Here is a 14545-nt window from a genome sequence, read left to right as displayed (position 1 = left end):
TCACAAAGGCGGGTGAAAACACCCGATTTTATTTTTGGCGGGTGAGAGGCCCATTGAAACGAATGGGCGTGCAGACGGCTTGGCGGGTGATTCCGCTGTTTGCAAGGCGGGTGACACCCGCCAAAAGCGTGTGAGTTGAGAGCTATGTAATTATATTTTGCAATATTTTTCATTTCAAAATCGGGAATCTCCATCCTAAATCGGGAGGGTTTACATTAATGCATTCTTTCAGCAACCATTTATCACAGGCCCCATTACAATAATTAAGTACTGGGACGAGGAAGAAGGACGTAGAGATAATGCTTATAGACAAGTGTACAATACGTATTTCGACTTCTATTATCATGCTAGTATGACTCGGAGTTTGTTTTTACCACAGAGAACTCTACTATATACCTGCCTGTGTCAAAGATGGCCGCCGGAGCCGTCACAGTACCCATGTGATGTCTACTCCCGAGAGCAGCTGGTGCTTCTCAAACATTGCGCAGAATTTGTACGTCATTGTTTATGTCTCTGGCTGCTGGTACGCTGTCAGAGTTAGGGCATGCTCTTAACAGGACGTGTGTTTTTATTCGCACTACGAACCACTGAAAACAAGTTCACTAGCCCAACATAGGCTACAGCACAGCCCACTGCTTGCCGTGTGCAAGGGGATCTCCGATTTCATCTAATTGCTTGTCATATCTGCTCTGGGAGGAGGGAAGGAGAGACTACGAGAAAAGGCAACAGGGACCAATGATAACAGCAGGAAGACAGCCGTGCCCTAGAGGGTGAAACCGAGACAAACCCTGCAATTTCCCCAGCCGGGAGTGAGCTGTTTTGAGAATAAAGAGAATATAAATCTGTCAAACCACTACGAGAATAGTGTGATTGATGGGCCTCAATCCCCATAGTGCCAAGCTGAATGGGTAGCAGCAAGGACTGAGTTACGCTTGTGGTGCCTGCAGCAGTTACTAAAAGAGGAAGAACCACCCGCCAAGTAGCCGCTGGGGACATCAGGCCGAAGAGGCCCAAAGCACAGAGCCAGACACCCTGCATCTAAGTAATTAAAACGCAACCATGCCGTGGCCTTTCTCCGAGTCAATCAAAAAGCGTGCCTGCAGGTACCTCCTGCAGAGATACCTTGGCCACTTTCTGCGGGAGAAGCTTAGTCTGGAGCAGCTGACACTGGACCTCTACCAGGGCACTGGCTCCCTGGCGCAAGTGCCCCTTGATAAATGGGTATGTAATCATTTCCTCTTTAGCGTCTCTTTAAACACGTATGTCTAAAGTTTACAGAAATGCGGTGTTTAACACTAGCATTAAGAACATCATAACGACGTGCAAAGTCAGTTATTAGAATATGCTAGATCCCATATTAAGGAACTTGATACTTGAAAGTTACTGCTGCAAGTCCTGCATGTACATATTCAAAACTGCTACTTTGGTTTTCAAAACATTCCTACATGTACGTTATCTGGTCTCGAATTGAGGCTAAAAGTAAGGGAAGAGTTTTGGCTAAATACTTAGTGGCAACTTTTTTCCTTTTAAAACCCCCATTAAATCATGAGATTCTTTATTTTCGAGACCCCGATAATGCATATGATGTACAACCACAGTGTGAGAAATTGAATACTGTGCTGAAGGAGTACAGTGACGAGGAGAGCTCTTACTCAACCCCACACTTCTAAAACAGCAGGGATCTCGTCCATAAAGGTGAAACGGACACTGCATGAATGGTATACATTCTTCGCCTCTTTAAGGTAGCATGCACCAAAGGCAGGCTTTACTTTTCAGGAGGTCGTGAGCCAGCATGTCTGCATAATTGAAAACAATTTGTGTACGCTATTTACGGTCACGATCGGCTTTTTTCTCCCTCGGGTGAGTCCACAATAATATTTTTTTTATTTTTGTTGTTCCACTGCTATCAGCATGTCTTGCACCCTTATTGCGACCGTAACAATAACAGAAACGTATGCTTGACTTAATGTGGTGCCTTTAGACTGTGCGCTTACTGTTTGAAACTTAATTTGTTTTCAATAACCACATGCACATGTTTTTGTATTTGACATTTTATATTTTCCATTTTTTTTTTGTGCGTATTGTTCCCTCACCTCACCCATTTGTGAGGCAAAAAACCTTGGGATCATCTTTGATCTCTCTCTCGTCTCCCTCTCTTCTCCACACCTCATACACTTTGCCAAGAAGTCACATGTAAAGCTTCATCTCCTCAGTGGCATTCTACCTTTCCTCACCTTGCCCAGAAGCTCAATATCCCCAGAGCCCTGGTTCTCTCTAGGCTTAACTACTGCAATAGCTTCTTCCTCAACTTTCCTCTTTCCCCCCTTCAACTAATCCAGAATAGGACTGCAAGACTTATCCTTGTCCTCAAGGCCAGGGACCGCATCTCTGCAGTCCTAAAATCTCTCCACAGGCTCCCGGTGACTACAAGGATCAAATTCAAGACCCTCTGCATCACCCAGAAGGCTGTCTGGGGCCTGGGACCTCTCTACATCCAGCTTTTTAATTGTTTAAAAAAAAAGTATTGTTGTTTACACAATAATTTAGATAAACCACAACGAATAACATTTTCTAGCACATCGTGCTTGGAGTGTCCAACATCTTCTTCGTCTTGGTGCACGATTCTAGTCATCCGTACTCAGAACTCTCGTTACTTATTTGCAGCTGGGTATCTTCACCTTTAGGTTTATCGAACATTAGGTCCATCCCTCCTCCTGCTAACTTGGGCTTTCCTAACGATGCTCTTCATTTTCCCTTGTGCCCATGTCTGCGATTTCTGGTGCACTGGGATTGTCTGTGTTGTCTACGTCCCTGGGTGCAAACAGCACCTGTACCAATGAGTTCCATGCCAGTATCTTATTACTGCTTTCGCTTGCTCCTCTGTGTAATGCCGTAGTCCATAATGTTGTTTCAGCCAGTGTCTATCATTTCAAGTCTGCTCACCATGCTTCTATGGTTGGCCAGGTGTTGGATTTCCACGCTATTGCTATCCGACGCTTAGCCAGAATGCTGTGTTCTAGGCTTGCCACCTGTCGAACAGTTCTAGCAGGTAAGACTCTAGTGACCACCCTCTGCTGGTCTTGCCTTTATGTCATCCCAAAATGTTATTACTGGACAGGCCCAGAACATGTGCAGTATATCTGCATTTTCCGTTGCGCATCGTGGGCAGCTTTGGTTTGTTCTACTCCCCATCTTGGATATTTAACTAGGGTTAAGGTATGCTCTTTGCGTGATGTAGAGCTGTGTCTGCCTAAACCTTGCGTTCCTGGAGACCTTCTTTCCTTGACCATTCTTCATCTGTGAAGGTTTTTTTGAGTTCTGCCTCCCACTTCCCTCGTTTCTGCAGTTCCTGCGTGTTGTGGCTTTTCATAAGCAGTTCATAAAGTCTGGACACTGTGTGTCCTCCTTCGGCCATGTCGAACCATGCATCTGGTGTCTCCGCTGTTCCGATGTCCTCTGGTAGATTTGGCCATCTCTTTTTTTTAAAATTGTTTTTACCATGCTATTGTATAGCATTAATTGGCCTTTATGCACATCATATTCTGTCAAGGTCTGGAATTCCACCCATTGTCCCACCTTCCATAAATCTCCGACCTGTGATATTCCTTTGGCTTCCCAGTGCCCACGACATGGTGCAAGGGCTTCAGGTCGGGTATTGGCAAATCCCGCTAGCGGGATTTGTGTCGAGCAGGGGCCCGGGGGTTCCCTGGATTTTCCACGCTTTCTTCTGGAGGGTCAGACCTAGTCTGGCCAGCGTGGGGAGCGTTCGGAATAAGGACTTCTCCATCCATATTATCTCTCTCGGGTAGCAGTGCCGCAGTGCTGGCTGCAATAGTAGTGTGTCTATAGCAGTCTCGTCTCCCAGCCATTGTACCACAAATTGTAGCTGCCCTGCCAAGTAGTATTGTTCAAAATTAGGCATTTTAATCCCTCCCGACTCAGTCTTTCTGCAGTGTGTTTAGTGCCAGTCTCTTTCTCCCCCCCCACCCCTTCATAGGATTTCCCATGCTATTGTGTTCAATTGTTTAAAGAATGTCCCGGAAATGTTGTGGGGTATGTTTGTGAAGTAGTATAGGATGCAGGGTAGTACTGTCGTCTTCAGCAGGGCTCATCTTCCTATCATCCCTAGTGGCAGTGTCTTAAAATGTTATTGACTTTACAGTTGCCTCTAGCGCTACTTGCGTGTTGGCCTTCTGTGTCTCCATGGGGTCGTGGTCTATATCTATCCCCAAATAATAGAAGGTGTGCGACGCCCATATCAGGCCAAAGTCAGGCAGTTGGTCTGTGCTATTTCCGTGAGTCCTGTTATGGTGTACAGGGAGGATTTCTCTTTATTAATGGATATACCGGACAACCTTGCAAATGCTCCTATTACTTCTAACAGATCTGGTAGGTTATTTTGTGGGTTTGCGACATATATGAGCATGTTGTCTGCATAGAGCGAGACTAGATGAATGACGTTATCTATTTTAATTTCTGCCTAACTATACTCCGCTCTCAGGAAGACCACTAATGGTTCCAATGCCAATATGTAGAGCATTGGTGACAACAGGGAGCCCTGCTTTGTGCCCCTGTGTATTTTTCTGAGATGTGTCTGCCCATCTTCACCCTCGCCCTGGGGTCCCTATATAGCAACTTAATCCACTGCAGGAAGCTCTCCCCCACCCTGAAGTTATTAAGTACATGCAATAGCTAGTTCCAGTTCAGAGTAGAAGGCTTTGACTGCATCTAAAGACGACACCACACGCTCCTCCTGTCTTGGGTTGGTCTGGTCTATAACGTGGTGCAGTCTTCACAAATTCCATGTGGTGTTTCGCCCCGGGATGTAACCTGTCTGGTCCGAGTGCACCAACGTGTGTATAACAGGCTAATTGAGTCTGTTAGCCAGGGTCGCTGTCAGGTTTTCCCAATCCTGATTGATCATGGAAATTGGCCTACGTGAGCCGGAATCTAGTGGTGACTTCCCCGGTTTCAGGACTGGTATTATTAATGACTCTATCATGCTGTCTGGTAATTGACCCTGTATGTACGCCACTTTATAGACTTCCAGCAGTTTATGTGCCAGCGTCTGCTTGTATTTTTTGTAAAACACGAGGCAACCCATCTGGTCCTGGGGTCTTGGCTGTCAGGAGACTATCTATTTCAGCTTTTAGTTCTTCTACTGTTAGCGGGGCCTCAAATATCTGCACCTGTTTGTCAGTTAATTTTGGTAGTTCTATTTGGGTTAGAGCGTCACTTATGTCCGAGGTATCTGCCTCTTGTTTACTAGAGTACAGGTTCTCGTAGAATTGTGAGAATACCTGGTTGATGCCGTCTTGGGTCCTGACCACTTCCCTGGTCCCATTTTTTTTAATCGCATTAATCTGTTCCTTTTTTGTGTCCTGCTTGGTTAACCAGGCAAGAAGGCTGGCCGGCTTATCACCTTCTGCGTGTAATTTCTGCACATATTTCCCGTAGTCTAGTTTCCCCAGCTTCTCCCAAATGGTATTACACTGTAACCTTAGTGATATTAGTTTGGCCGGTTCTTCCCCAGTTATGCCCGCCTGTCTTTCTACCCTTTTTTATTTCTTCCTCTACTTTAATCAGTTCTGTCAGGATGCTCCCTTTAAGTCCCCCTGTCTTCCCAATCGCTGCTCCCCTGACCACTACCTTAAAGGCGTCCCACAGGGTCCTGGACTTGTTTACACTGCCAGTGTTATGGTGATAGTAGTCTTCTATTGTGTCTTGTATATGTTCTTGGAACTTACCCTCCAGTAGTGCTTCTGCTCTTAGTCGCCACATTGGTATAGGGGCCTTTGTTTGAGTGTATTCCCGTGTCGCCAGTAGCAGGGCATGGTCTGAGAGTGTTCTTGCTCTAAAGGGTATGCTAGTGAATTCCCACAGGGTTTTGATGCTGGTGAAAATATAATCTATACGTGTGTGCGTTCCATGCGGGTGTGATGCTTGAGCTGAAATATGGCGCTGGTGCGCAGTGCATTCTGGGGGCACTCGGAGCCATAATGGATATTTATTCCATGCATCAGTGGAAGCTGCACTTGTACACAGAATTTCAGCTTGGTAAGCAGTATTTCACTGAGAAACATGTTTTCAACGTTATTCATTGCTTGTGTTGGTTTGCATGGCTCATCCAAGGACACCGGGCTCGGAGAGGCTAGAATCCGCAGGTGCCGGCTGGTACCAGATAAGATTTGTTATGCCCGTGCCAAGGTTGAAGATGAGTTCTGAAATTGTTGTCTGTGGTGCTCTGAGAGAGGGAAGCGCTTTGCTCCTTGGGGTTGCAGTCGGTCAACCCGGCCGGAGACCAACGGTTGCTCATCAACACGCAAGCGCTAATGCCAGAAGGTTCAAGAAATGTCCACCCCTTTTGAGGAGGACATATAATGTAGGGCTCTGGAAAGGTCAGGCAGAAAAACACAAAGACCTCAGTCGGAGGAGGGACGCTTCGCTCCGAAATACCCGGGGGCTGTTGTGCTCTCGGCCTGGCTGGTATCAGGGTCTTCCAGCCGCTTCTGGCGAGATGAAGAATCCAGTTACGCCCATGGTGATGTATTATTGTTAGCTTATTCTCTTTTCTGTGATTTATTCTGTTACAACGTATTGCTTTATGTATGTTTAACCATGGATAAATAGCCGTATAAGAGCTACTTATCTCCTAACTGTGTGTGTGGGTGTGAGTCATTGCTTCTGCCTACCTGCGTTCAAAGTATTTAATTGTCCGTGCACTTTTGGCGAGCAAGACAGCAGGGCACTCTAGTGTGAGTACCCCCTGGTTTCCTCATGCATTTTCCTCCAGACATCTTCCAGTCTCAACTGGTCTAGGATCACCTGTCAGGCTTTCGCAGGCAGTGCTGGCTTTATGTGTTTATTGTCCAACCTGTCCGTCGGATTGAGTGTGCAGTTGAAATCTCCTGCCCAGATGTAGGTCACTGTTCCATCTGGCCGTGGTAGTGGCCGCTTGCGGCGCACTTGGCATCCTGACAATAGTCTGCACGGTAGGTCACATAGGAGGTATCGGCCTCTTTGGTGGCGTTGGCGGTTGCCATGGCAATGCGCTCCGTTGGTCCGCTCAGTAACGCGTAGGAAGTCACGTGTTCAGTCAGCTGACTGTCCCAGTAACCACGCCTCCATGGTGCTCCTTAAAACGGATGCTGTCGTACGAAACACTGCTTTTGTTTAGCGTTTTTTCCCTAGCGTTGTTTCCCAAACCTATTTCTGAATTGTTAACATGTGCTTTGACGCCGGCTTGCCCATTTGGATTCCGACCGCTCTGCTTAATTGTCTTTTGTCGACCTTCCAGAATTGACCCAGACTGTCTCTCGGATTTTCTTTGTTTGATCCCTGGAACCACGCAGCCCGCCTGTTGCCGACCCTGCCTGTCCTTTGGATTGTTTACACATTTGAACTGGGTACTTTCACAGTCTGCCTGCTGCCGGAAAAGGACTGCACCTGGTTTCCGCGTTGACTCCATTCTACGCGTCCTTCTTGCTCTGCTTCGCGTCCCGGCACTCGCTGATGATTACTCGCTCAGCTTCCTCATGTGCCGCTATTCTTACGACGCTCCAAGCGTTTAACCTGCAAACGTGCTACCGGTAAGCCCTGTATTCCTGTATTTACACTGCATTAACAACCTGTGGATACCACCACAATACCCAACGTACAACTCCTACACCACCTGGTACTGCTGCCTATTTACAACTGCCTCATACTTTGTTTCTTCTTTCATCACCACTGAAGAATAATCAAGTGGAATAGTAAGTGCATTAAAGACGCTCTGCTGCGTTGTAAGCGATATTCAATCAACACTACAGCTAAGTCGATGCCTAGTCTGGGATGCTGAGGAAAACCCTTATTGATGTATTTTTATATCAAGTTCAGTACTCTGGATGACAACCCTTGTATAACACCCCCCTCTTAGAATCCCCCTGACTCCACTGAGCCAAGAAGTAGGTTTTTTTTGCAAATTAAAAGGTTTATTTGAAAATGTAAACAATATATATATCACACTTCTATAAATAAATTGATAATGGATAGTACACTTGTGAATATGAGCAGTAATCAGCAAGAGGTAACTATGAATAGGAACAGAAGAACAAGGTGGGAAAGAATGCTTTATATGGTTCAAGGAAACACAAGGTGGAATAAAATGCAGTACAGAAATAACTTGTTATGATTTTAGCAAAGGTAATATGATCACTTTTTCTTTTGACAATTCACTCCCCTCGTATGCAATACCAGAAATGGAAGGAGAGCACACAGTCTTCAAGAATCCCAACAAATCACACTTTATAATGCAATACACAGTTCCAGTTCTCCCAGCAAGCTTAGGGAAAACGGGGATGAGTTTTAAACACAGGCGAATTACTTTAATGTGCTTTGCAAGGAAGTTAAAAGGGGCTAAAATTGCTTTTAATTTCTTCTAGAGGTTCAGGGTAGGTGATGGCTACTTTATATTAGTTCAGGCTCACTTTAACAATACTCTATGAATGATTAGCAGATTGCAAACGAATTTTAGCAAAGAGAAGCAAAAAGCTGCTGATTTCTACAGATGAAGAAATCGGGCCAAATCGCGGTAAATTTCGCGAATGCGTGTCTCGCGATTACGGGAAGAATATAGGGAGTAGGACGTCTGTTCTAGGTTTGTTGGAAAGCCTAGATTCTAAGCTTTCAGATGAAAGTTAAATTTCGTTCCTAGCCCAAACGGTTCCGGAGATACGGACGATTAAATAAAGGTAGTTTTTCAGATTTAAAGTAAACTCAAAATGACAGGTGACCGCTTGCAGCTGCAGAATTGACAGGTGACAGTTGTGCAGCTTTAAAAATGACAGATGACACGATTTCTAAGAGGCAGTTCTACTTAGGTTAAAATAGTTTGGATTAGATTATTTTAACTAAGAGATTGGTTCTGCACAGTTCTGCTAGGTACTCACAATATAAATTTGAACTAGGCCTCGTCACGGATCTGGTCAACACGTCCGGCTGCGGTTCTGTCTGCTCGGCGGGTCAATCAGGCACCGGTTTTGCTCACAGCGATCTGGGTCAGCTCTGCTCTGCTGGTCTAGCCTCTCTGGATTCTGGATGTAACACTGCTTTCTGGGTACTGCTACAGGTTCTTGCAAAAATTCTCGGCACAAATTCAAACAGCTCGCCCGGCTGTTGAATAGTTTGGTTAGTTTTGAGGCCTGCTGAAGAGGATTCAGCTGGTGGATTCAGGCCTCTCTGCTACAAATTCTGGAGTTAATTTCTGCTACAGGTGCTGGAGATTGATGGATTTGAAGTCTGGATCTCTGGATGTGAAGTCGTTGGTCAGCATGCTCCGCAGCAAATGGAATTGAATGTCTCTACCTGTCCCAGCAGTCTCTTTTTATGTGTTTTGGAAAGTGGGTGTGTGCGTTGGTCATAACTAAACCTGCCCCTCTCACTTATCATTGGCCAATTCCTCTCTCCCTTGATTGGGGGAAGGAAATGTGAGTCAGAGTGATGCTGTAGGTTTTATGGTCAGCGGAACCCCCCCCCCCCCTTGTCAGATTGCACACAAATATATTTCTGACCCAAATACATATTTATCTATGTACCATTTTTCTAATATTATAGGTCCAGTTAACATATTTTCTGTAGCACCAAACCATCCGATCCCTGTCTTTGTACGATGTCGTGTCCACTGATGACAGAATTCTCCCCTTTTCATCCAGATAACGACCTCTAAACCTTTCCAGATTTTACACAAATGTGCACCAGGGATATGGGTTACAGATGATAAAGTGTCAGATTTTTAACATGCATACATTTGGAGTGAGACCCTATTTTCCGCTAGCAACCCCCCAGAATACACCACTGGGTCCTAACGCCTCTTAAAATGTGCACCGAAAAATCACAAGAATAATGGTATTACTTCCATAATTCTGACAAGTCCGTACTATGAATTATCCATCTTTTTTTAAATTATGCCCTGGTCAAAAAAGGGTGTGTGGCTTCCCACATCACATGGTGGAATAACTGGTTTATCCACTTCCCCCAAGCCATCTTGTTCACACGAGGCACAGCTGCCCCCAGTTTCTCCCAAGAGGAAGCTATTTTACGACGCCCCCAATATAACATTTGCCTGAGTCAAGGAAGTGCATTGTTCGTTCCCTTCCAGTTCCCAGGTGCTCCACCCCTAATCTAATCAGAGAGGTGTCAACTCCTTTTGGCAAGGTGCAGCAGGATGCAGTTAGGCCTGGGAAGAGTGGCTGTTGATCCAGTTTCAACTCCTGTCGGGGGTAGTTGTCAGGCAGAATTCAGTTTCATTAAGCCAGGTTTCAGCTAAATGTCACTTTTTGTTCCCAGTTTTCTACATTCAAATCAAACTGACAATTTTTACCTATCCATTAAATAATTACTTCCTTCAAGTCATTTCAGAATATAGTTTTACATTGTATCCACCTCTTAGCAAGTCTTTCCTTGGTCTGGTTTTGTTTCATTTGTTCAGTTTTACACAAAAGTCTGGTGGTTTTAAAACACCGGCTTTCTGATAGCGGTGAGTACTGGTAATGCAACCATTTTTGGGATTAAGAAAATTAATTCCCCACAGTTCTGAGTTGCCTTTTGGCAATCAGCATTGCCATTCCCAATGGTTTCAGGCTACTGTGTGTGTAGCCCAATGGTGGTTTTAGGCAGTGCCCTCCTGTGCTCACAACATAGGCAAAAATGGGTGGCAGCCTATTCTTCATGTTTTCCCTGTGCACTCTCTGGGGAGTTCTGGCCATCATGATGTTTTCCATGCCATACTGCACAGTTTTATGGTAGGGCTTGGATGCATGGGTAAAAACATCCCACAGCGTGCACCAAACCGGCCCTAGCGCGACCCTCATGCTGCCAAGGTTTTCTTCCCCAACTAATTTCCTGTTTGTTGTTTTTCCCTATCGTTGTTTCTCGGACCTCCTTTGACATTTGGGGACTATCTGCATACTGTTGGGGTAAGAACCTGAAATCCTTCCTCCTCTCTATTAGTATTAAGTGACCCATATTCCTCTAGCCTAACTCGTACCTCTTCTGCTTTTGTAGGCTCCTTCATCTTTAGATGGTAGTAAGTTAACCATAAGGTATAAACTAAGTTAATCTAGCTTCTACGACATATCACTGTCTTCTAGGATTAACTGTCGCGATGCCCGCTCCCGGGGAGCCGGCTCAGGCCCTGCGTCCCCGAAAGCGGACATCAAGTCGCCGGGGAAGGTCCAAGCAACCCCTTATAGGGGCCCTTTGGACAGCGTCCTGGCGCCAGGCTCATAGAAAACGTCAGTCCTGGCGCCATAGGCGCCAGGCTCATTATGCAAGTGTTTGGGTGCACTTACCTGATGCAGACCATGCTGCAGAACCCCGGCCTCCTTGAGGCCTGAAAGGAACTACTTTACCTGTGGGACTCATTTACCACCCGGGCGTGGTCAGGGAAGGATACATACCTGATTGGAGGAAGGACACATTCTAGGAACTTCTTCCAAGGCTATTTAAACCACACCCGATCAGCCACACGTGCTTCGCGTTGTTCTGCATCTAGCAGCTAAACACTCATTAAAGACTTACCTGATTTCCACAAGGATTTCACCGCTCACCTCGGGTTGGTGCCTGTTTCCCGGCATTCCGTACCCCGGCCCCTATGGGGAAAAAGACACTAGCATTAGAACATTAATGCATGGACACAAGGGGAACCACTTATAGAAAAACTTACCTGGAAGCCAAGCAAGTTTGGTTCTCACCCATCCGAAAATCCAGTGACGTAACTGGATACCAACGCGCCCCTGCATCAGAAGCAGGATGGAGAGCTCGTCCTTCCAGACCCTAAGGTGAGACGCTACGGGGAAGCACAGAAGGGTTTTGAGGAGGGTGAGAGGGGTAAGTGGGAGGCCGATTGCATTACCCCGCAGACAGTTAACCCCCTATTCTCACCTACAGAAGGATACTTCTGCGAGTCAGACAAGCCAGATCTGGGGCCCGGTCCAGTCCGTCTTCCGAACCCTGCGCATCACCTTAGACGAGGTCTCCAGCAGCGCGAACCAGGCCAGCGCCCCCGTGGGAGTCAGGTGAGCGTTCCATTAACCTGTTCTGTTCTCCTTTGCAGCATTGTGGTTTGGCGGTGTGTGTTTCCCCGCTCTTTAGTTTGATAGGCTCCTCTGTCTGTTCACCGACCAACAGAGGGGCACGCCATAATAAAGAGTTCCCTCGAGTTGAGAGGGCTGTGGGCCTGAGGCCGGACCTAAGCTTAAGAAGTCAACAGGAGTGCTTCTGGTTGCCATATTTAACATTCCAGGTTTCAATACCATCGCCCCGGCCTGTGTGGTGAGTAACAGTCACCTCTCTGTATGAGGCTAGTCGAGGTGCAAGTGTCCTGAAGAACCTTGTCGCGTCATGATTTGGGGCGTATGTATTCACCAAACACACTTCTTTGTTTTCTAACATTCTGTGCACTATGATCAACCTGCCCTCCTTGTCTTATTCTTGCGTTATAAACTGGACCTCGACATTGGGGGCTACCCACTTTAATACTCCTCTGACATAGTTGGAATAGGTTGAGCCGTACATTTGTCCTCCCCCCACCTTTTCACTATTTTGGATTGTTTTTCTTCCGTCAAGTGGGTTTCCTGCAGCATTGCCACCTTCACCTTCGATCTGTTCAATCCAAGCATACACTCTTAGGGGTCGATTCATGGAGCAAACGTGCGCCGAAAATCCCAGCGCAAGCAGGCGCAAGGTGGCGCAAGCGTGAGAAACCCAGCGCACGCGTGTGATTCAAGGAAGACGCTGCACGTGTTTCCCGCTGTCCGTGCGCCAAATCCTGCCATGGCGCACGCGGTCACACACGGCATGCGCTACGCGCACTGCAAAAGCGCACATAGCGCGGCACACACAACCAAAGTAGGCGGAACAGTGGGCATAACACGCGGAATAGGGAATAACGCGTGAAAAAGAAGGCGTAACTGGGGAAGTACTGCAGGGAACTACACGGAACGCCCACACGCACGCGAACAACCCGTATTCATGGATTCGAATACGGGAAACCCGCGCACGGCAAAAGACGCACACAGGCGTCAACGCGTCCGCCACACGAAGGCAGGCGTAAGCGTCTCTGCGCACAGTATAAAAGTGCGCGCAAACAACAAACACGTATATACAGCTATGATGAATGCCCCATTTGTCGCAGCACTGATCGTGGGACAACGCAGGAGGAGGAGAATAGCCAGGGCACGCATTTTCGCACCACGGACAAGCCTTTTTGGGATGCCTGACGACCAGGTCTACGGCAGGTATAGGTTTCCACCCCATATCATCCTAGACCTGGTCAGGGAGTGGGAAGATGACCTTACATCCCCCACCCTTTGCTCCCATGCATTGAGCCCCTTGGAGAAGGTGCTCAATGTCCTGCATTTCTTGGCCACTGGGTCATTTCAGCGGACTACTGCCATAGTGGGGGGGTCTCACAGGCCACACAGTCACGCTGCCTACACCAGGTACTGGCAATCATGACAGCGCGCCCCTCAGTCCGCAGGCACATATACATGCCCAGAACACCCGCAGAAAGGCAGGCCGTTGCCTGGATTTTTTCAGGGTGGCACACTTCCCCAAAGTGCTTGGTGCCATAGATTGCACCCATGTGGCCCTACGTCCACCTAGGGCCACTGAGCACATCTACCAAAACCGCAAGCACTGGCATTCCATCAATGTACAGGTGGTATGCGATGTAAAGGAAATCATCACCTCTGTCTATGCAAACTACCCTGGCTCCAACCATGACAGTTTCATATACAGAATGTCCGCCCTGAGCCGGGCCCTGGAAGCTGGGCAGCATGGCGACACATGGCTCCTAGGTGAGTGCAAATGCCCTTGCACATGCATGCATGTCACACACACACACACACAAATACACAAACCCCAATAATCACAACCATTTACACCTCCCCAGGGGACAGTGCCTACCCTCTGAGCAACCACATGATGACGCCAATCCGGAAGCCCACCACACCACCCCAGGTAAGATACAACACCGCCCATATTGCAACCAGGGCCATAGTGGAGCGCACATTCGGAGTGCTCAAGTCACGTTTCTGCTTCCTTGACCGCTCTGGCGGGCAGTTACTCTGTGCACCCCCAGTAGTGTGCAGGATCATTGTGGCAGCATGTGTCCTGCACAATGTTGCAACACGGCAGGACGTACCGGTGGACATGGTGGTGCCCCCACATCCCCAACCACAGACACAGGCGCTGCCCATGGGAGGGGACAGGGCACGTGGCGGGGAAGCCCGGACCCAGCTTGTGGCCACATTTTTCACCTAAACTCCCACCCCTGCGGAGTGCACACAGGCCTGGCACATACCAGGTGACAATCAATGATGACAAAGAGACAGTCAACTGTCACAACCCTACCACCCTGAGATAGTTGCCATGGAAGTGCCACATTGTCTGCATCCCTAGCTACTTAAACACAAGCTATCCTGTGTGACCAAAAGGCACACATATGACATGACATGATATGGCATTTGTAACGTGCCTATACACAAGTGTTTCAAGGTGCGACGAG

The 14545-nt window shown here is 47.3% G+C and overlaps 1 protein-coding gene across 6 annotated transcripts in view; it reads left to right on the top strand.

Moving 5' to 3' along the window:
* Window positions 1-514: 514 nt before the first annotated feature.
* Window positions 515-14545, top strand: part of ATG2B (autophagy related 2B) — a 5509925-nt gene continuing 5495894 nt past the window's right edge. For all 6 annotated transcript variants that reach the window (XM_069637692.1, XM_069637689.1, XM_069637687.1 and 3 more), the window contains exon 1: window positions 515-1221. In XM_069637692.1, coding sequence (XP_069493793.1) covers window positions 1060-1221 — 162 coding nt within the window. In that variant the 5' untranslated portion in view covers window positions 515-1059. The remainder of the gene's footprint in view (window positions 1222-14545) is intronic.

This window comes from Ambystoma mexicanum, chromosome 14 (assembly GCF_040938575.1).
Source record: "Ambystoma mexicanum isolate Mex_15411 chromosome 14, UKY_AmexF1_1, whole genome shotgun sequence".
Classification (NCBI taxonomy): domain Eukaryota; kingdom Metazoa; phylum Chordata; class Amphibia; order Caudata; family Ambystomatidae; genus Ambystoma; species Ambystoma mexicanum.
This window is presented reverse-complemented; position numbering and strand designations above follow the sequence as displayed.